Here is a 19,517-nt window from a genome sequence, read left to right as displayed (position 1 = left end):
ATTAGGGAGTACCATATACAAAAACTTTGAATATATATACATATGTATGTAATAAACTTGACAGATATTCCCGTATGTCCGGAAATGCTGTTATTTTAAAAAATTTTGCTTTAATTTGAAATTATCGATTCTAGGCTGAAACCAAATCTCATTGGACTACGATAGTGTTTTCGTAACTAACCCTGTATGTATATACATATGTATACTTACGCTATACATAATGTATGTCTAGTGAAAGCGAAGGAGTATCTGTGAATAACGATTTCATCAACAGCTTTTTCTCCAGCGCTACGTGTTCATAAAACAAGGACAGGTAATCAGTGTTGCGGAAATTTATTTATCATGAGAAGACAAAATAACACTTCTCCGACTTATCCCATGAATTCACGTATATATCAGCATGCACTGGCGAGAAATATTATGAAATATTATGTCAATTTTTCACTTTATCATTCTCATTTCGCTGCGACTAAGATTTCATTCCATTTTACTTACCTTTTACGACCCTGATTTTGTACAAAATCAGGGTCGTTCGAATGAACTAACCTGAACCAACCAGAAATAAGAGAGAAAATATGGGTTTCCGTCGACAAAGAGTGTGTGTATACATATATGTCGGAGATTTATTAGTCCTTAAGTTATAAAGTGTAACGTTAAGAGCTGATAATAAGACGAAGGGCAGGCTGAGGAGGCAATCTTAAGACGAAGCACTGTCGAACGAGGTCGCTACCACCGAGGGCGCAGTCGCGAGGCCGTGCGTGCGAGCTGTTCTTGGGAAACGGCGACTCACGGGGTAGCTTATCCCTCGGATTTGAAGGACTCGCGAGATCTCGAAAAAGTCCAGACCAAGAGAGGACAGGCAGATAAGATTTGGAAGGGACGAGAAGCGCTCGTGTGGTAGCGAATTCGTTGGTTTTGCCCTTTTCTATTCTTGCTATTAAAAGTAAACAAATACTTTATATCACCATGGAAAATCTCCCTAATGATGATCCGATATATATATATATATATATATATATATATATATATATATATATATATATATTTTTTTTAAATTTATTTATTTTTTTAATTATTACTTGTAGGCTCTTTGCAGGAATTTTCTAGATCGATTAAAATTTTCAATTAAAATATTTCCTTAACTGACTACTTACTCCGTTCGAGTATGCCGTTCTTTTGACAATCATTGCCAACTGTGTAGTCCTAGCACTGGAAGAGCATCTGCCTTGTGCCGATAAAACCGGTTTAGCACAAAAACTAGTGAGTTTCCCACAAAACTTGGAAAAAATTTCAACTGAATATTCCGTGAAATTCCAGGAAAAAACGGAAGTCTACTTCTTAGCGATATTTTGCGTAGAGGCTTCACTGAAAATCCTAGCTTTAGGGTTCGTCCTACATCGGGGCTCATACCTTCGCAACATCTGGAACATCATGGATTTCTTCGTGGTGTTAACGGGGTGAGTGTTAGATTTTAAGCCTGAGCTGGAAACATTCTGGACCACAACCCCTCTATAAACATATCTGGTCGTCAATGCCGTTTGACCACAAAACCCAAATCAATGACAGGTCGATGACGGTCTTCGCGGAAGCAAACGTGGACGTGGATTTGCGAATGCTCCGCTCCTTTAGGGTGTTACGGCCCTTGAAGTTGGTGTCGAGGATACCAAGTAAGAGCCGAAACGTCGGGAAATACCTTTTTTAGATAGCGGCTCAGGTTTAGATTTTGACCGGAAGATATTATGATTATTTGGATTGGTGTTTATTAGATTGGGTTTTATATGGTCCATGCTGTTCGAGGTGGCTGATGCTGATACTTAGAATGAAATCTAGATTAGAACAAACTTAGAGTTAGCTATTAGCTGTATAGAATTTTTGTAGTGATTAGATGTTCACTATTTTTAATCTGAGAGTCTGGAGAGTTCCAAGGGAATTAAAAATCTTCGACCTCTTCTGAAAACCAAACTCCGTCTTCTATTCTTTCATGGTGGATGTGTCTGAAGACCTCGAAGACGCTGAAACTCTCTTAAAACTTGTTCTGATATTCGAGCAGTGTCTTGCACTCTTTCTCGATCATTTGCTTCATTTCCGGGTTCTTCTTCATCTCCTTGATTGCATTGGTATGAGATTTCAATGTAGAATATTTTCATTCTTCACTCTTCATATAAACTTAGCCTCGTTGTCGAATTAGTGAGGGTTTTCAAAAACATTCAAATTTTTCACAGTTTCTTCTGAAGATCGGGCAGTGTCTTCAACTTTTTTTTTAATATCTACTGCTCGACCACCTCTTTAGTTATCTCTTTGATAATAATGCTCTGAGGTTTCTAACTATAACTTTTTCATTTTTTTTCACGTAAACTTCGTTTCATTATCCTATTTACGAGGATTTTTAAATGTATCGAGACTTGACCAAAATGCCCTCTGAAGAAGATTGGGCATTATCTCCAAATTCGTCTTGTTCGTTACCTTGGTTGTGTCCACGCAGTTTCGCCAAATTCCAGGCTTCTTAAAGCGATTTAACTGCATTCAAAAAACCACTGTAAATGGTGAGGATACAAAAACTGTTCACTTTCCACAACTTCAAGTTTCTTTTCAGCGCTCTTTATGATTGCTTCGATCCAGGATCTTCCTATTGAGTTTTCTTCCATTAAGTTTCCCTCTAAACCCCTCAGATGGGCTTTCCTGTTTTCTTTTCACAACACAGACGAGACGAAGAAATCCACCCCTTTAAGGGGGGCTTGAGGAGAGCATTATGACCCTTCATCAATGTTGTAGATAACATACCTAGAATAGTTCTACTTATAAAAACTGGAAATGACTGGATTAAAATTTATTGCTAATTTATATAGTAACTAGAGTTCCAGTAGATGCGCTAGAGGCTAGTTTTGTTTCTAGGTTTCTCACCCTGTTCCCACAAGACTTAGAAACCGTGGACCTGCGCACCTTGCGAGCTATCAGAGTACTTAGACCTTTGAAGCTAGTCTCTGGCATCCCTAGTAAGTAGACTTGTAGTAACATAGTCCGTCTGTTATTAGCTTATTAGAACATATTAGAGAATCATATCTAATCAAAATCAAGTCTTGTAGTTCAATATTTCTGCTGGAACTATGGCTATACTACTTCTCTCCTGTGTAGGTTTGCAAGTGGTCCTGAAGTCTATCATCAAAGCCATGGCCCCGCTGCTCCAAATAGGATTATTAGTTTTATTCGCCATTGTGATATTCGCCATTATAGGACTGGAATTTTACTCTGGAGCCTTACACAGAACGTGTTATAGTTTATATGATATAGGCGAGTTTAAATAGTTCTGGGGGTTGGTTTCGGGTGGTTTAATTTGAAGAGATTTTAGAGGAAATCGTTAAGGAAAACGAGGAAGAAGTTCCCTGCAATACGGACAATGAAACTGAGGCTAAATCGCAGGGTAGCAACTGGTGCAGGGACGGCAACAGCGTGTGTCTGGAAAGGTGGCAGGGTCCCAATAACGGGATCACCTCATTTGACAACATCGGATTTGCCATGTTAACGGTGTTTCAGTGTATCACCATGGAAGGCTGGACTGCCATATTATACTGGGTATACTCCCCATTTAAACCCCATCATCTGCAACTAATACGAGAACTTGCAGATGAATGACGCAGTCGGGAGCTACTACAATTGGATGTACTTCGTGCCCTTGATAGTCCTCGGGTCCTTTTTTATGTTAAACTTAGTTCTGGGTGTCCTCAGCGGGTAAGTAAAGGTATAAGGCTGAGGGTTGAAATGAACGACCATCTTTAGGGAGTTTTCGAATGAACGCTTAAGGGTGGAACGAAGGGCTAAATTTTATAAGACGCGTTCGAAAAATCGGTTTAATGAGAGCTTTGGAAGGTACTTGGCCTGGATCACCGAAGCAGGTTTAAGAAGAAATTTACATGTAGTGCTAATTAGGAGCCAGATCTAAATAGCAATTTCCTGCTTTATAGCATAATAAAACTCGCCCGTTGCCTCATAAAACTGCGAATCGGTGTACGTCACTGGAGCCCTCAAATATAGAGACGTTGCTGTACTGACCAAAAGTCAATTTCGTGTGGCAGCCAAGAACTAAGTACGCCACTGTAGACATTCAATTTTAACTAAGAAAATTCCTCAATGGCCCAAAATGTGGCAAATTATTGTGATTTGAAATTAAGAACTCAGTGGCGCCTCTTAAAGGAGGAGGGGTCATCATTATTCGATGTTCCCCTTCATTATTTTAAGATGCAAAAGAAAAATTAAGACTCTAAAACTACGTCCTTAGATATTTCAAATTCAAGGTGAAAAATAACCAAACACTTGATACTATGCAGCAGTGCCGGTTCATAAAGATGATGATTTTCTTTCAAAGGTTGTTTCGTTTTTTTACATAAACAGTTAAAATAAATTAAGTCTTTAAGAGCGACACTGAAGACCCGAATTTCGAGCTAGAAAATTCTTGAACAACACAAAATATGGTAGATTTATTTTGGTTTGAAAATCAAAAATCAGTAGCGCCTCACAAACTGTGTAATAAATCTCTCTATTATCGCTTCTTTGTAAGTGCTATTTCAACAGATGTTTAAGTACGCCAATGTAGAATTTCGCTAGTCGGGCAGCTAAAAACAACTCAAAAAATTCACGGCTGTCACAAAACTCACTAGTATGCTAAACACCTCATTTGTCTCCCTTTAGAGAATTCGCCAAAGAGAGAGAAAAGGTAGAGAATAGGCAAGAGTTTTTAAAGCTACGAAGAGCTGCGCAGCTAGAAAGAGAGCTAAATGGCTACGTGCAATGGATTTGCAAGGCTGGTAAGCCTTCGTCTCCTATTGCTTAACGACATTTTCTTTCATTAATGCACCGAATTTCGCAGAGGAAGTAATATTGGCCGAAGAGAGGACGACGGAGGAGGAAAAGATGCACATCATGGAAGCAAGAAGGAGAGCTGCCAAAAAGAAGAAATTGAAGAAGATTGGGAAGAGCAAAAGCACCGACACCGAGGAGGAGCAGGAAGAGGAGGATGTGGCTGACGATGGTAAGAAGAGTGCGACTTTATTAACATAGAATAGAATAAACGATCTAATAGAATAGAACAAAATAGATACCCTATTTAATCAGAATAGTCTTAAGTAAATCTTCAGCATGAATGCAGAATGTCCTCATCTAGTACTAGTAGCGGAAGGTGCGGGCATTCTGCAAGTGAATTTTCCTGGTAACTGACATACGTTTTTAATTCCCAGTGTTTCTTACAGAATCTAACAAAAAGATAAAAGGTATGCAGCTGGAGATAATGTAAAACCAACATTAGTTTCGTTGCATTAATACGAGTATACGCCAAGTAGAACGCTTCAGGGTCAAAAACAAAAATGTTTGATTCAATGATTTTTTAATAATCTGGACTACAACAACATGGCTTTTGGCTGGTACCCAGTATTACTACTTATTCTTTCGTAGCTCTCTTCCAAAACCATAGATCTGTAGCCAAAAGCCCATGCCTTCGAATTTGTAGTTGTGGTATGGGCTTTAGAATAGACAAATTTCTGAACTTAGTTCATAGTCTTGACCTAGATGCTAGATTTAATAGTTGGTTTAGACACGTAGATTTTTCTACAAAATTGCCAGATATTCTCACTACAAGAGGTCTTAGAATGGCCTCCAATGTTGAAGTATAAGTTTTGTTAGCAGGCTTCGGAAGACCCGGTTATATGAAAACCCGGGCCCGGGGCCAGGGGGCCTGCGCCCGGTTCTGGAGGGCCGAAAAAAGATTCCGGTTCAGTATCAGGCACATGGTCAAGACCCAGTGCTTTTACTGGACAGTCATCATGCTAGTGTTCTTCAATACCTTCTGTGTTGCTGTTGAGTATCACGGCCAACCAAAATGGTTGGATGATTTTTTATGTAAAAAAACACAACTTCGTCCACAGCTTTGCGCAATTAATAAGCCCATTCTAGATTATGCTGAGTACGTCTTTCTCGGGCTTTTCATGTCAGAAATGTTCGTCAAGATGTACGCTCTCGGACCAAGAATTTACTTTGAATCGGCGTTCAATAGATTCGATTGCGTAGTCATCTCAGGGTCAATCTTCGAAGTTATATGGAGCGCAGTCAAAGGGGGATCCTTCGGGTTATCAGTACTACGAGCCTTAAGGCTATTGAGGATATTTAAGGTAACATTTTCTCACAAATTTAGACTCTTTAAACTAAATCTAAACCCTCAGGTTACCAAGTACTGGTCCTCCCTGCGCAACTTAGTAATATCGCTGCTCAACTCCATGAGGTCCATAATTTCGCTGCTATTCCTCCTCTTCCTGTTCATCCTTATCTTCGCCCTGCTGGGGATGCAACTCTTTGGGGGACAATTCAACTTTGATGGGGGAACGCCCCAGGCCAACTTTAACACGTTTCCCATTGCCTTACTTACGGTGTTTCAGGTAAGACTAGATCTTCGACGTAATAGGTGAAAACTAATGCAGAATCCCCTCGAAAACCTCAAAAACATCCTGATGGCCACCGCAGATAAATTATATTTAGTGGTCCAAATAATTCAATAACTCAAAATTGATTTAAAAAAAAATGAAGGAACATTTTGATTCGTTTCTCCATCGGTCTATATCTTGTCCATTTCTATAATAATTTTTATAAGAAATATCCTGAGGAGATAATTTAACGACGATATTTACAAAGCGACACAAAGAAGACTAACAAAAAACAATACAGAGCGATTAATTTTTTTTATGAGACTTGAGCCAAAGATAAGAGAAAAATTTGATCTTACCCTAAAGCCTGCTGTGATCTGGTTAACGCAAGCTAACCTCATCCCATGTCAACCGAATCCGAGCTAATCCCAAGATTTTTTCAAATAAACACAACTGACCTCATTTCTTCCCAGATACTGACTGGCGAGGATTGGAACGAGGTCATGTATAACGGCATCAACGCCCTCGGAGGACCAAACAGTGGTGGCATGGTCTATTCCCTCTATTTCATCATTCTGATGCTGTTCGGCAATTACACCTTGCTGAACGTATTCTTGGCCATCGCGGTGGACAATTTGGCCAATGCGCAAGAATTGACCGCTGCCGAAGAGGAGCAAGCCGAGGAAAACAAGGAGAAACAGGCGCTGGAGTTAGAAAAGGAGATGGAAGCCCTGCAAATGGAGGGCAGTAATCCTCGCGTGGAAGTGTGCCCTCCTAGTCCCACCTCTAGCAGGAGGAGGAAGCGGGAGGAGAAACCCGTGGAGGAGGAAGAGGAAATCATCGGGCCAAAACCAATGCTGCCATATTCTAGCATGTTCATTTTATCGTCTACTAATCCGTGAGTTCGGTATTGATTTATTGTTTTTGAATAATGATTTGAATGGCAGAATTCGTCGAGCCGCCCATTGGGTGGTCAACCTCCGCTATTTCGATTTCTTCATCATGGTGGTGATCTGCATGAGTTCTGCCGCTTTAGCTGCTGAAGACCCGGTAGAGGAGCACTCCTTCAGGAACAACATTCTGGATAAGTTCGACTACGCCTTCACTGGAGTGTTTGCAGTTGAGATGTTCCTCAAAGTGATCGATTTGGGCGTGATTCTTCATCCAGGCTCGTATCTGCGGGAATTCTGGAACGTTATGGATGCAGTTGTAGTTGTTTGTGCCTTGGTCTCCATGGGATTCGATTTCATGTTAGTTGGAATCTTTTGAATGTAAAAGAGTTGTTTAATGAGCGGAATTTCCAGGGGTGGAGGTGGAGCGGCAGGTGCCAACCTCTCAACGATCAAGTCGCTCCGGGTACTGCGCGTGCTCAGGCCCCTAAAAACGATAAAACGAGTGCCGAAATTGAAGGCAGTTTTCGACTGCTTAGTGAACTCTTTGAAAAATGTGATAAACATTCTTATAGTGTACATATTGTTTCAATTTATATTTGCCGTGATTGCGGTGCAACTCTTCAACGGAAAGTTTTTCTTCTGCACTGATGGAAGTAAGATAACAGAAGCCGCCTGCCAGTGAGTCCCCTCCATTATCTCAGCATTATGCGTTACACATAAATGCAATTTTCTAGGGGCCAATACTTTGTTTATGAGGAAAATAGTGACGTGCCTCGAGTGGAGGAGAGGAAATGGCAGCAGCGAAAATTTCATTACGATGACGTGGCAATGGCTATGCTTACCCTCTTTGCTGTGCAGACTGGAGAAGGATGGCCCACGTAAATATTCGCCTCATCGGTTGTCACCAAATTTACCGCCAAAACTATTCATTTTAGGGTGCTGCAAAACTCCATGGCAGCCACTTACAGCGACCAGGGACCCATCCAGAACTTTAGAATAGAAATGTCCATTTTCTACATTGTTTATTTTGTAGTGTTCCCCTTCTTTTTCGTTAACATCTTCGTGGCTTTGATCATCATCACTTTCCAAGAACAGGGCGAGGCCGAATTGCAAAGCGGAGAAATCGACAAGAATCAGGTATTGTCTTCTTTCTTCTCTCTTCAAAATCGTCCTTTTTGAAAATTACAACATATGTCGCTTTTTTCAGAAATCTTGCATAGACTTCTGTATTCAGGCGAGGCCTCTGGAAAGATATATGCCTGGCAAAACCAACAGCCTCAAATACAAAATATGGCGCATTGTAGTTTCCACCCCTTTCGAATATTTCATAATGATGCTTATCGTTTTCAATACATTATTGCTGATGATGAAGGTAAGTTCTCAATAGAAGAATAGGAATTTTTATTTGTGAGAAAAAGTCGGCAGCTTATGTTATGATTGGATTGCCAAATATATGCGTCATAGAAATTTTTGGCATTTATCTGGCAAGCTAATTGCCATCCCTCGGGAATCATGACGAACACAAGAACACGGCTGAGAATGCATCTGTATAAAATGGCGAATGTGCACATCATTAGTCTTGCAAAAAAACAATAAACGAATATGTCTGAAGATGAATTTACGCTTAAATACACTGAAACATTATCACAAACACGTTTTCACATTTGTATAATATGGAGGGGTAAATGGGCAAAATGCATTTGACAACACTGCTTTCGAGCCATTTTAGAATAGATCTCCATGGTAAGTCACCATAATTTAACAAATGGACACTTCCGTTATTAATGCGTGATAAGGTTTTGGTTTCGCTAAGTTTAAGTAAACCCGTTAGATTAGAGGATCAATTAGGTATTTCGTAGAAAACATTCAGGACTTTTATGACCGTAAAAAACAATCAAAATTCGACCCAGTGGAGTTTGGAGAATTTTTCAAAAATTGCGTAAATTCTAATTGATTTTTTTCAGTTAACAGTGCCAGTGATATTTTGGGCATAGCTTGAAGGTCTCTCAGAGCAGCCATCTGTGTAATTAGAATAACAATCAGATTCTTGATTCACCCGAAAAGCGAGAAATACAATTTTTGAAAAATTGAGAAAATTCAAACAAAAAATAATTTTTTTGGTGCAAATTAATAAATGAACAACCCTCCATTACCCTTTACCTAGAGGGGTTGTTATCGCTCATTCAGTGTTGTTGGCCCCGCATCACATTGGAACCCCAATAAGTCTTTTAGGCTCATTATTCCTTGATAAATAACAGAAGTATCTTGCAAAAAGACCATTGCTGATTCTAAATACTTCCACCAACTCATCAAAATCGATACAAAACACAAAAAAAAGCCGAGAAGAAGGATTGAATGCATGTCAATGTTTTTTTTCACAAAAGTCACTCATTTACCAGCTTTCAAAGGGTGGTTTCACCCTCAAAACACACACGTTTGCAGAAAGGGATTATCTATTTAAGGGCCGCAAACATACGTGGTAGTTTAGCGATAATATAGATCTAGATTAGCCAAACCTGTACTAAATTCTTTGCTATGTATGTCAACAGTTTAACAATCAGAGTGAAACATACACCAATAGCCTAAAATATTTGAACTGGGGATTCACTGGAATGTTCACGGTAGAATGCTTTTTGAAGATACTTTCATTCGGAGTAAGGGTAAGACTTAGGAGCTCTCAGAGTAGTCAGAAACTGCGAGATGTGAGCAGTTTCACGAGTTATATGCAGCGCACACCTCGCAGGAAGCCTAGAATTAAGGCTTTAGAGTAGAGAATTTTGATGTCTGATAAGCCTAGCCTGTACCGACATGAAAACATGTATCAGAACTGGTCGAGTTCACTCAGAAAACTTCCTCTGGCCAGTGCTGTTTTAGTTTTTAACTCCAACTACTTATTTGAATTTATGTAGCGTAGAAGCATGTAGTTAGTTAGGCGTTGATGTAGTTTAGATTATATTATTGCTTATTGTAGTCCTTGACGCATGCGCAATGTGTGGAACACCACTATCACACCCGACACCAGCAGGACTAGGTATTTATAAATCTCGATAAAATCCTGCGATCCACCAAACCCTTAAGTCTTCCCTTAAACAGAAGGGCAAACTAAGAGTTTGGGCAAAATTATGTTTGGAAGTTGCCGACTTTTAACCGTGTGCGCCCTCTATTTTGAAAAGGTAGGCAGTGAATTAAGCTTTTTGAGTAGCTTATAGGCCTAGTGCTACATTTCGAAGTTTTTTTATTGTAGTATCATCAGTCCCCGCCCCTCCTGTCGGACATATTGGCCGTAATGAACATACTTTTTACGTTCTTTTTTCTGTGCGAGACCATCTTGAAGCTTATCGCCTTCGGATTTAAGGTAAATGTTCGTGAGAGGCGAGGAAGGGCTGTGAATAGCCAAAACCAATGACCTGAATTGGAGAAAGAATTATACCCTTTAAAGGTCGAGATATCTGCCAAGAAGTGTAGCCGAATCAGAGCCCATATCAGGTCAATGGTTCTTGCCAACTATCTCTGCTCGTTTCACTGAACAAACTTATACGCCACTGAGATTTTAAAAGAGGCTTGTTCGCGATTTTACAAAAGTGAGGGGGGGCCTCTAAAGAATTTCATAAATCAACGCATAGTGCAAGTACTTTTCACTTGGAAGTTGTACGATTTTTGAAAATTATTGACTTTAATAGACGTTATTGAAAATTTCAATTTTAAAACGAGAAAATGTTGAACCTTCAGCAACATGTTTAATTATTAAAAGTCAGAGGCATGTCCAAAATGGTTAATAATTTAAAAAAACATAATTTTAAGAATTGTTCTTAAATTTGACTATTTTTATAAAATTTTTCACGTTTGTGTATATCACTAAAAGTTTCGACTTTAAGCGCTTCAATTGTCCAAGACATCTAAAATTGAATTGAATGCTTCAATTATCGAAAACCTGAGGCGTCTCTAAGGAATGTAAATTCAGAAATCCTTTAGCATGAATTTAATGAATTGAAAAATGCTGATTACTTAACACCCTACTGTCAAAAACCATTTCAAACTGAAAATTACTGAATTCTTGAATGTAACCGCTCTTACAATATCAAAAATCAGGGTCACCTCTAAGGGAGTTGACATATCAAAACAGAGTATGTCTTTTATATGGGAGCCTCGAGATTTTTGGAAATTCTCGACTGCAAGGAACGGCACTGAAAACATTAATTTTTTAGATGAAAAAAATAAGAATATACAGATCAGAGATGTCTCCATCGAGATTGAAAATTTGAAAATTAAAAAAGAACGTCTACTTTTTGATATGTCTCAGACAGGTTCGATTTTAACCGTGAAAAAATGTTTCACGCAAGTTATTGACTCCACACCCTGCATCGTAAAATTTTTGGAAAATGTTTCTCAGAAAGACCGTTTATGTGACTCGAACAAAGAAAGTTGGTTTTGTCTTATTTTCATTAACACACAGGGTAAACCAAATGACAGCTACTCACGCAACAGATAATTGACAAAAAGTCACTTTTTCGATCATATTTTTCTTGGTTCACTCTGTACATGAAGCACCTTCGAAACAATTACCAAAACTGCAACGTGACAAAGGTGAGGGTAGTACTAGCCCCGATGTTTCTGCAACCTCTTTAATGGTACAGGGCAGGCTTCATTTGTGATAACTTTGACTGTGTAAGTGACAGATCGCATGACATTTGCCACTGTCGCCATCTGTTGCTTTAGGGTCAAAGACAATTCAGATGACAACAATTGATATTTATTCTGGTTTGATCTAGAACTTCTTCAAGGACCCATGGAACACCTTTGACTTTGTGACGGTGATCGGGAGCATCGTGGACGCCATGGTAGTGGAGTTTGGCGTAAGTATCATCGCCTGAACAAATATTTCCTGTATATAAAATATTCAAACCTGTTCTCTTTAATTGTTTTTACAAAAACGCCACAATTTGACACCAATTATGGCACCATTGACAGATTTACGGGCGACTGATATGGAAGGTACAAATGTGATTTTTGTGATATAGCATTTGGCAGCAAGGCGAGCACTCACGGCAGCGTCGCGCACCCACTTAACCGCAAAATATGGCAACAGCGCAATGTCCAATATTAGACTTTGTTACCATCAGATGAAGTTTTTTTTTTATTAAAAATCCGTTAAATGGTAACAAAGTTGACCCAATAATGCATTTGGAATGCCCATGGAAATTTGTTAATGACATTATTGCACAAATGTTATTTTGTTTTATGTGTTTTTATGGTGGATTGGAAGTTGATTGGGCTCAATTTTTGATCCACTGTGATATTACGTTATACCTATCTACCTCCGATTTGTGTGTAATTGTTACTAAATGTCTGTTTTACTTCAAGGAACGAGCAGAGAGAATGACGAAAGACAGGGTACGTCAACAATACCATTTGTTCAGTTTTATTTATTATATACATACATATATATATATATATATTTACATATACATATATATGTATATATATGTATGTATGTATGTATATATATATATATACATATATATATATACATACTACAATTTACATGGAATTGTCCAATTAAAACAATCTCTATGAAAACTTTCTCACTAACGGTATTTCTCTCTTCTTTAGTTGTAACCATAGCTCCTTCTCTAGAACCAAAGACAATCCTGTGGTCCAAGAATCGGCACTTTCTTGCCAGTAACGCCATGTGTTGCGACTTGTTATGTAAAGGAACATCATGGATTGTCTTTGTCAATACATTAGTGACTAACTAAACTCCCTTATAATAGAGATTTTGAACAGATCCCGACATTTAGTACTATCATTTTTGGGCCAGAACTCTGATAACATATTGATTGCAACTCCTTTTAGAGTACTAGTACAAGAAGGTTAGTTTTTTGGCATGCATGGCACTAACTGTCTGGTAGCGACACCTATTGACTGTAGATAAAATGTTTTTTTAATTTTTTTTTAGACCAGAGAGCTAGATGTGCCCGCCCTTATTGGAAAGTGGTTGAAGGTTTGTCGTTTCTTTTGATTTAGTTACTTATACTATGGTTTGAGATTCAGCCATAAATTGGCGCAAAGCCATATTATAATTAAGAAAAGATTTGTTAAGTTTTGAATTTTTGAAAATCGTGGTAATTTCTTCCTGAAAAGAATGCATGCGCATGTCCGATTTCGAGTTCAGTTTGAAAAATTTGAGGGGATTCACGAGTGTTTTGGTAAGTACAAGACCCACTTGAAATGAACACTGAACCACACCAAAACACTTTGTACACTTGATTTTTTTTGTAAATACAACATTCAACGTTTCAGTTCATTTTCTTTTCTATTTACTAAAGTAGCGTAGAACCTAGAGTAGACTAAAGTAGAAAGGGTGATATATTCTACTACTTTAAGACTAATTTTATGTTGTTCAGTAATTATTATTAAACTAAAACATTTTTCTGTCGACTGCATTGGTATAATTCCAAGATGAGCCAATTTTTCAATTAAAACCAGCAAAATACTTCATTAGTGTAATTTGAAAAGTCAAATTTAGAGTTTACGTGGACAGATGGCGTTACACGCAGGTCCGTCTGTTTGATATACGTACGGCTGGTTGCCAATTTTATAATATCAATAGAGACGAATTGCGAAAAATTGTTCAATACAACTTACTATGAATGAAACACACACTTAATTAACATACAGTCGACCAAAAAATAGTAGATGAACCGGCAGATCTTAGTTTGGTAGCGTAAAACAAAGATTTTTAGTCAATTTTCCAAAGTACAAATTGGTATCATTGTGGTAGCAGCTAAACTACATGACATAACTGCAGCTGCTAGTTCTGCAACTTCGTGTAATATATATACTAGTGTTTAGGACTCTATTAAGTTTCCTTTCTTGTCATTGTCAGTGAGAAAAACTTTAAAGTCAAAATTAAGTTAAATGAAAAACCGAGTCCTCAAAGGGCATTTTCAAGAATTAAAAGCATTTGATGAACCTTCCAGGACAACTTCATCAATGTGGGTTTTCTGCGACTTTTTCGCGCTGCCAGGTTGATCAAGCTGTTGCGTCAGGGTTACACCATCAGGATTCTGCTCTGGACTTTTGTCCAGAGCTTTAAAGCTCTTCCATATGTTTGTCTTCTCATCGCCATGTTGTTCTTCATTTATGCCATCATCGGGATGCAGGTGTGTGACGCCAAAAACTCAGCTATCGAGATATTTTTCTTTGTTAATTTCCAGGTTTTCGGAAATATAAATCTTCCAAGCGAATCCATAACCAGGCATAACAACTTCCGAAATTTTATCCAAGGCCTAATGCTTTTGTTCAGGTTGTTAATTGAGTTAGTGTTGCATTTTAAGTATGTTAAAGGTTAAATGCAGGTGCGCAACTGGAGAGAATTGGCCTGGAATAATGCTGTCCTGCGTTAAAGGCCAGGAATGTGACCCTAATACCGGCAAAGAGGGCAAAGAGTGCGGATCCAATCTAGCCTACATGTACTTCGTCTCCTTTATTTTCTTCTGCTCATTTCTGGCGAGTTTTAGACCCCTAGATGAGTTTCTTTTCGTAATTAAAACCCTTAAAACAGATGTTGAATCTATTCGTCGCAGTCATCATGGACAACTTCGATTACCTTACCAGAGATTCTTCCATTCTTGGCGCCCATCATTTGGACGAATTTGTGCGCATTTGGGCTGAGTACGACCCTAATGCCACGTAAGTATTGTCAGCCAGATAATATAAAAATTTACTAATTTTTAAAGTCCTGGATAAACATTATTAGGAACAACGGCGCCATTTAAAGCCCCTCTTATTTGTTATTTACGTGTCATTGAAACAAGGCAGATCGGGGTTGTTATTACAAGTTTTTCTTCACAATAGAGGTCTTCAGTGACGTACTAAGTAACAAAAAAGTCTTGACACCCTCGCGAAGACACCCATTGTGTTGGCATTCAAAACATATTGAAATGTGTGGGTGAGGGTATTTAGTGACATGCTAATAAATTAAACAATTTTAAAAATTAAAGACCTTAAATCGAGCATTTGTTAATCCTTTGCCACAAGACGTTAATCCTCATAGAGACTTCTCTGGCTTTCTTCAAGTGAATCCCATTGAAAACAGATAAGTTGAAATTAATTTTTTCTATCTCACCCTTAGTTCGAGTCCGCTTTGAACGTGCCGACGTGTCAACATTTTTTTGTTTAATCTCCAAATCCCGAAACAAAATCAGAAGCGTCCCGTAAGAGGACAAACCTAAAATAGAATTTTAAAAAATTTGTCCCTTTGTGAGAGGAGGATCGAGGTTTTCAGGGGCGTTCCAAGAAGTATTTTTATTAGGAAATTTTATGTGGCACTTGACAATAGATAAGAACTCAAAAATTGCGTGTGTTTCAGGGGGAAAATCGTCTTCGGCGATATGTACGATATGTTAAAGAACATGGATCCTCCATTGGGATTCGGAAATAAGTGCCCGAATAGACTCGCCTACAAAAAGCTGATTCGCATGAACATGCCTGTAGACAACGAGCTTAAAGTCTACTTTACGACCACTTTATTCGCCCTAATTCGCGAGAATTTGGCCATTAAGATGAGAGCAGGCAAGGCCCCATATCGCTCCGTCAAAAAGTGTTTCATTTCTGAGATATTTTAGCCGACGAAATGGATCAAGCCGATGATGAACTGCGAGAGACCATAAAGAACATTTGGCCCCTACAGGCAAAGAATATGGTAAACATACTCGTGCCTCCAAGAAGTGATTTGAACATGGGGAAATTGACTGTGGGGAAGTTGTACGCTGGGTTGCTAATTTTGGAGAGTTGGAGGAGTACCAGATTCGGACAGATTGAACCGACGGGAATTCCGGTAAGTTTTCGATTTTTCCCCGTATCTTATTTTTAAAATATTGGTCAAAATTTGTCAGAAAGAGAGACATTTTTATATGTATAGGTCATAACACCTCTTACCCACCCAAGAAACGATAGAAACTGTGGTTAGATGTCGATGGCTAGACTAGGCAGGGCAGAGCTGTTTTTTTAGGGTGTTCAGCCACATTCTGGCTAGTTTAGCTATCGTGAAAATTTAGCCTACACTCTCCTAGTGTTAGCTCACTGTTTCCGAAACGTTACTTTGGTTCTCTTGTAGTCAATGTACTTTCCGATTTTTCAGCTCTAATTGATGTTTTTACCTTACAGTTTTCAGATCAAACTCTCTTTGATCTGGAAACTTACCGAACCGAAAGTATTATAAATGAGAAAACGACGTACAAATACAGACAGATGGAATGTAGTTTCACACTGAACACAAATCCAGTGGTGTCAATTTCGATTTTTCTGTCACGTTTATTTCATTTCAGGGATTTGGAAATAGCCCATCTGCAAATATTGCGGTAGTATGATTTGTTGAATAACACATTTAATTATTCACACTTTTCACGAGTTTCTTATAACTGTTTTTTTATTATTTTTATACTCGTATAAAACACCTTTATTTCATCACACAGGCAGGTGTTTTATACGTGTATAAACCCATTAGATCTTGGTACTTTTCCTTAGGAAATATCAACAAAATTCTCATTCATAGTACAGTGTCCTGTTTGTTAGTTAGATTTTGATATTCGTGTTAGATTTTGCGCAATATTTAGTTGTCTTTCTTGGTAATCTGTTGTTAGTATCCTCTCTAGATTTTTAGTGATGATTTTTCATGTAGAACTTTTTCCTCAAAAGTTTTGCTTATTGGCCAATGAAAAGTCTTCAGTGATTGATTGGAAGTGTTTTCCGATTTGTGGCGTTAAAACTGCTTATGCTACACCACTGATTTTCTACCGAAAGTCGACGACAATTAGTCATTTTTTTAGAAAACTTTTCAGCTAATTTCGATTTAAAACAGTGACGTACACAGACATCCTAGTCAAGCCAAGTGCTATCAGCGCAACATTTTAAACGTATTTTTTGTTGATAAATCCGCGCCGCTGATTTATTTTTTAAATTAAAAATTAAAGATTTGAACGCTCTCTTGACGAAGAAGATTGATCGAGAACATTTCTGTTGATTCTGATGAAAAGCAGTGGCGCGTTGGGTAGGTGAATTCAAACAAGTGCTGAACTGAAATTTGTAGCATATCATCTACTTGCCACTGATTTTTAGGGGAAGTGACCCGTATAATAACCCTCTCTTTATGCAGAAACATTTCTATTCGCTCTGCTAAAATTGTAGTGTTCGTACCGGAAGTGATATTTTTAACGATATAAACAATTATTTAAATATTTTTGACTAACTTTAGCCCACTCACTATAGATTTTGCATTAATTATAGCTCTTCTTGGGAAGTCAGTGGATTCAATCAATCAAGTAATCTAATTAAAACTGACCAATACACAATTATTCGAACCATCAGCATCACTGAAACATTCTCTGTTATGTCCAAATTTTGTTTGGTATTCTTGACTTGTAGGATCTCTTGTATACCCACACAATGTCTTTGTCCTGGTTAATATTTGGTAGTGTATTTGCATGCCTTTAGCCGTCTTTTTCATCTCTTTGATCTTCTCTTAGAGTCTGCTTAGGCATGTGTAAATATTTAGAATCTCTTTCCTAGTTCTCTCTTTTTTTATACTTAAAGAACGTTTATTGGCATGTAAAGACTGAACTTGAGACCTCAGTTTCAGGCCAATAGAAGCATACATATGTATACATATTGGGTATTTTCTGCATGACGCTGCTACAGTTCAAACCAAACCAACACCACTTCCTTGTAAATACGGCTACAGCTATACTTTTGTACCATTCCGGTAAATCCCAAGTGAAATAACTTGTTTTGACTAATGCGCCTTAGGGTAGAATGAAGTTTTGATTAGTAAAAGCCCCCTTATCCCCCGATACGGCAAGTTTACTATTCAATCCTCAATGTTTCGAAAACAGAAAGCGTCATTTTTCGATTGTCTCATGGATACGATGGCGGGGCACCTGGGGGGCTCCAGGGCTGGCTCTTTGAGTCTCGAGGGGGCCCCCCTCATGGGGGGACAAGAACATTCCGACCAGCACCATCACGAGGAGAGCTCTTTAATTTCTTTGGCCAGGCGGAGCACCAGGAGGAACCGATCCATACGGTGAGATTTTCCGGGTTGACCCGATTAGTAAATTCATTATAAAAGTCTATATTTTCAGGAATAAAAAGGTGAACATCCACTCAGATCTGACGGTAAACTTACGATTCTAATTTAGCTTAGGACCGAGAGCAATATTAGATTTTACAAGAGTTTTAGATTGTTTAAATGCTGAATAGATTCGACCCGATTTAGTCGAAATGTTCCATGTTGTGACTCTTTTACAGATCCATCAGAAAACTGATGTTATAGTCTTAGAACAAGTCATAGAAGGTACTCTTAGTGAAAAGCATAGCCAGTGCCGTATTAAATGTGTTTTATTTAACCAACTAACCAAGTCAGTGTAGTATTGCAGTGATTTCCTCAAATTTAGTGATCAGTATATCACTGCAATGCGACTGAATGCAACCACTCCACACACTGAAACATTAGATTATGAAACTGACGCATCCAATTAGTACGGCTGCGCATGCTTGAAAGGTGGAATTTCTGTCAAACTCTATTATACACATATTAGTAATCGATATTCTTACTTCTTATATCTTACTCACGAACTCTCTAGGGGTATGCAATGCCCCTCCAAAATTTTCACTTACAACTTCTTATCTTGCATGGGTTTACTAACTTTTTTGCATGTCTTTTTCAATCATAATTAAGGATTTGTTGCACATGCAAGGAGTCTGTCTTATGAATGAGGTTCTACAATTTAGTTTGTGTTTCATTCAATTAACAAATTCATCATCTGTATATGGCCGAGTCATTGAGGCTCCTTGACGTGTCCAAATCTTCTGTGATAGATAACGGAGCTGGCGGATGTTCTGGGTTCTCGGAGACCTTCGTGTGACAGCACTGGAGACCAGCAACATCTGCACCCTTCTGGTTATGGAAACTCGCATCGCCGAAGTCCCAGCATCAGGTAAGATGCCTATGAGCGAGAGAGACGAGTCTCAGGGTCTGCTTTTTGCAGAAGAGGCAACTCGCCCTCGTTGCAGCGCAGCCCCTCGCCTCGGAAACGCCATCCCGGACAATTGCACCACGACATCGGGTTCTCGGACACAGTGGTAGAAATTGTGAAGAACGAGCATCAAAGGCATTCGTCGAAAAGACTGCCCAGAGGTGAGTTTCAGGGCATATTTCTCAAAA

The 19,517-nt window shown here is 38.6% G+C and overlaps 1 protein-coding gene across 10 annotated transcripts in view; it reads left to right on the top strand.

Moving 5' to 3' along the window:
* cac (cacophony) overlaps positions 1 to 19,517 on the top strand; it is a 50,669-nt gene that overhangs the window by 27,674 nt on the left and 3,478 nt on the right. For 2 of the 10 annotated variants that reach the window (XM_066285689.1, XM_066285690.1), the window contains exons 4-34: positions 1,155 to 1,260; positions 1,318 to 1,457; positions 2,893 to 2,993; positions 3,133 to 3,288; positions 3,347 to 3,570; positions 3,623 to 3,726; positions 4,684 to 4,799; positions 4,862 to 5,023; positions 5,229 to 5,261; positions 5,671 to 5,886; positions 5,941 to 6,155; positions 6,207 to 6,419; positions 6,878 to 7,302; positions 7,352 to 7,654; positions 7,709 to 7,975; positions 8,032 to 8,175; positions 8,233 to 8,434; positions 8,505 to 8,669; positions 10,542 to 10,652; positions 12,067 to 12,150; positions 12,659 to 12,688; positions 13,254 to 13,298; positions 14,278 to 14,460; positions 14,515 to 14,603; positions 14,656 to 14,806; positions 14,862 to 14,989; positions 15,669 to 15,871; positions 15,925 to 16,136; positions 16,627 to 16,659; positions 19,172 to 19,290; positions 19,342 to 19,490. In XM_066285689.1, coding sequence (XP_066141786.1) covers positions 1,155 to 1,260; positions 1,318 to 1,457; positions 2,893 to 2,993; positions 3,133 to 3,288; positions 3,347 to 3,570; positions 3,623 to 3,726; positions 4,684 to 4,799; positions 4,862 to 5,023; positions 5,229 to 5,261; positions 5,671 to 5,886; positions 5,941 to 6,155; positions 6,207 to 6,419; positions 6,878 to 7,302; positions 7,352 to 7,654; positions 7,709 to 7,975; positions 8,032 to 8,175; positions 8,233 to 8,434; positions 8,505 to 8,669; positions 10,542 to 10,652; positions 12,067 to 12,150; positions 12,659 to 12,688; positions 13,254 to 13,298; positions 14,278 to 14,460; positions 14,515 to 14,603; positions 14,656 to 14,806; positions 14,862 to 14,989; positions 15,669 to 15,871; positions 15,925 to 16,136; positions 16,627 to 16,659; positions 19,172 to 19,290; positions 19,342 to 19,490 — 4,829 coding nt within the window. Of the gene's footprint in view, positions 1 to 1,154; positions 1,261 to 1,317; positions 1,458 to 1,566; positions 1,668 to 2,892; positions 2,994 to 3,132; positions 3,289 to 3,346; positions 3,571 to 3,622; positions 3,727 to 4,683; positions 4,800 to 4,861; positions 5,024 to 5,228; positions 5,262 to 5,670; positions 5,887 to 5,940; positions 6,156 to 6,206; positions 6,420 to 6,877; positions 7,303 to 7,351; positions 7,655 to 7,708; positions 7,976 to 8,031; positions 8,176 to 8,232; positions 8,435 to 8,504; positions 8,670 to 9,846; positions 9,958 to 10,541; positions 10,653 to 12,066; positions 12,151 to 12,658; positions 12,689 to 13,253; positions 13,299 to 14,277; positions 14,461 to 14,514; positions 14,604 to 14,655; positions 14,807 to 14,861; positions 14,990 to 15,668; positions 15,872 to 15,924; positions 16,137 to 16,626; positions 16,660 to 18,189; positions 18,378 to 18,435; positions 18,648 to 19,171; positions 19,291 to 19,341; positions 19,491 to 19,517 lie in introns of those variants that run through there. The other 8 variants (XR_010732433.1, XR_010732432.1, XR_010732435.1 and 5 more) reach the window with 8 other exon arrangements.

The sequence above is a fragment of the Euwallacea fornicatus genome, chromosome 9 (genome assembly GCF_040115645.1).
Source record: "Euwallacea fornicatus isolate EFF26 chromosome 9, ASM4011564v1, whole genome shotgun sequence".
NCBI lineage: Eukaryota > Metazoa > Arthropoda > Insecta > Coleoptera > Curculionidae > Euwallacea > Euwallacea fornicatus.
This window is presented reverse-complemented; position numbering and strand designations above follow the sequence as displayed.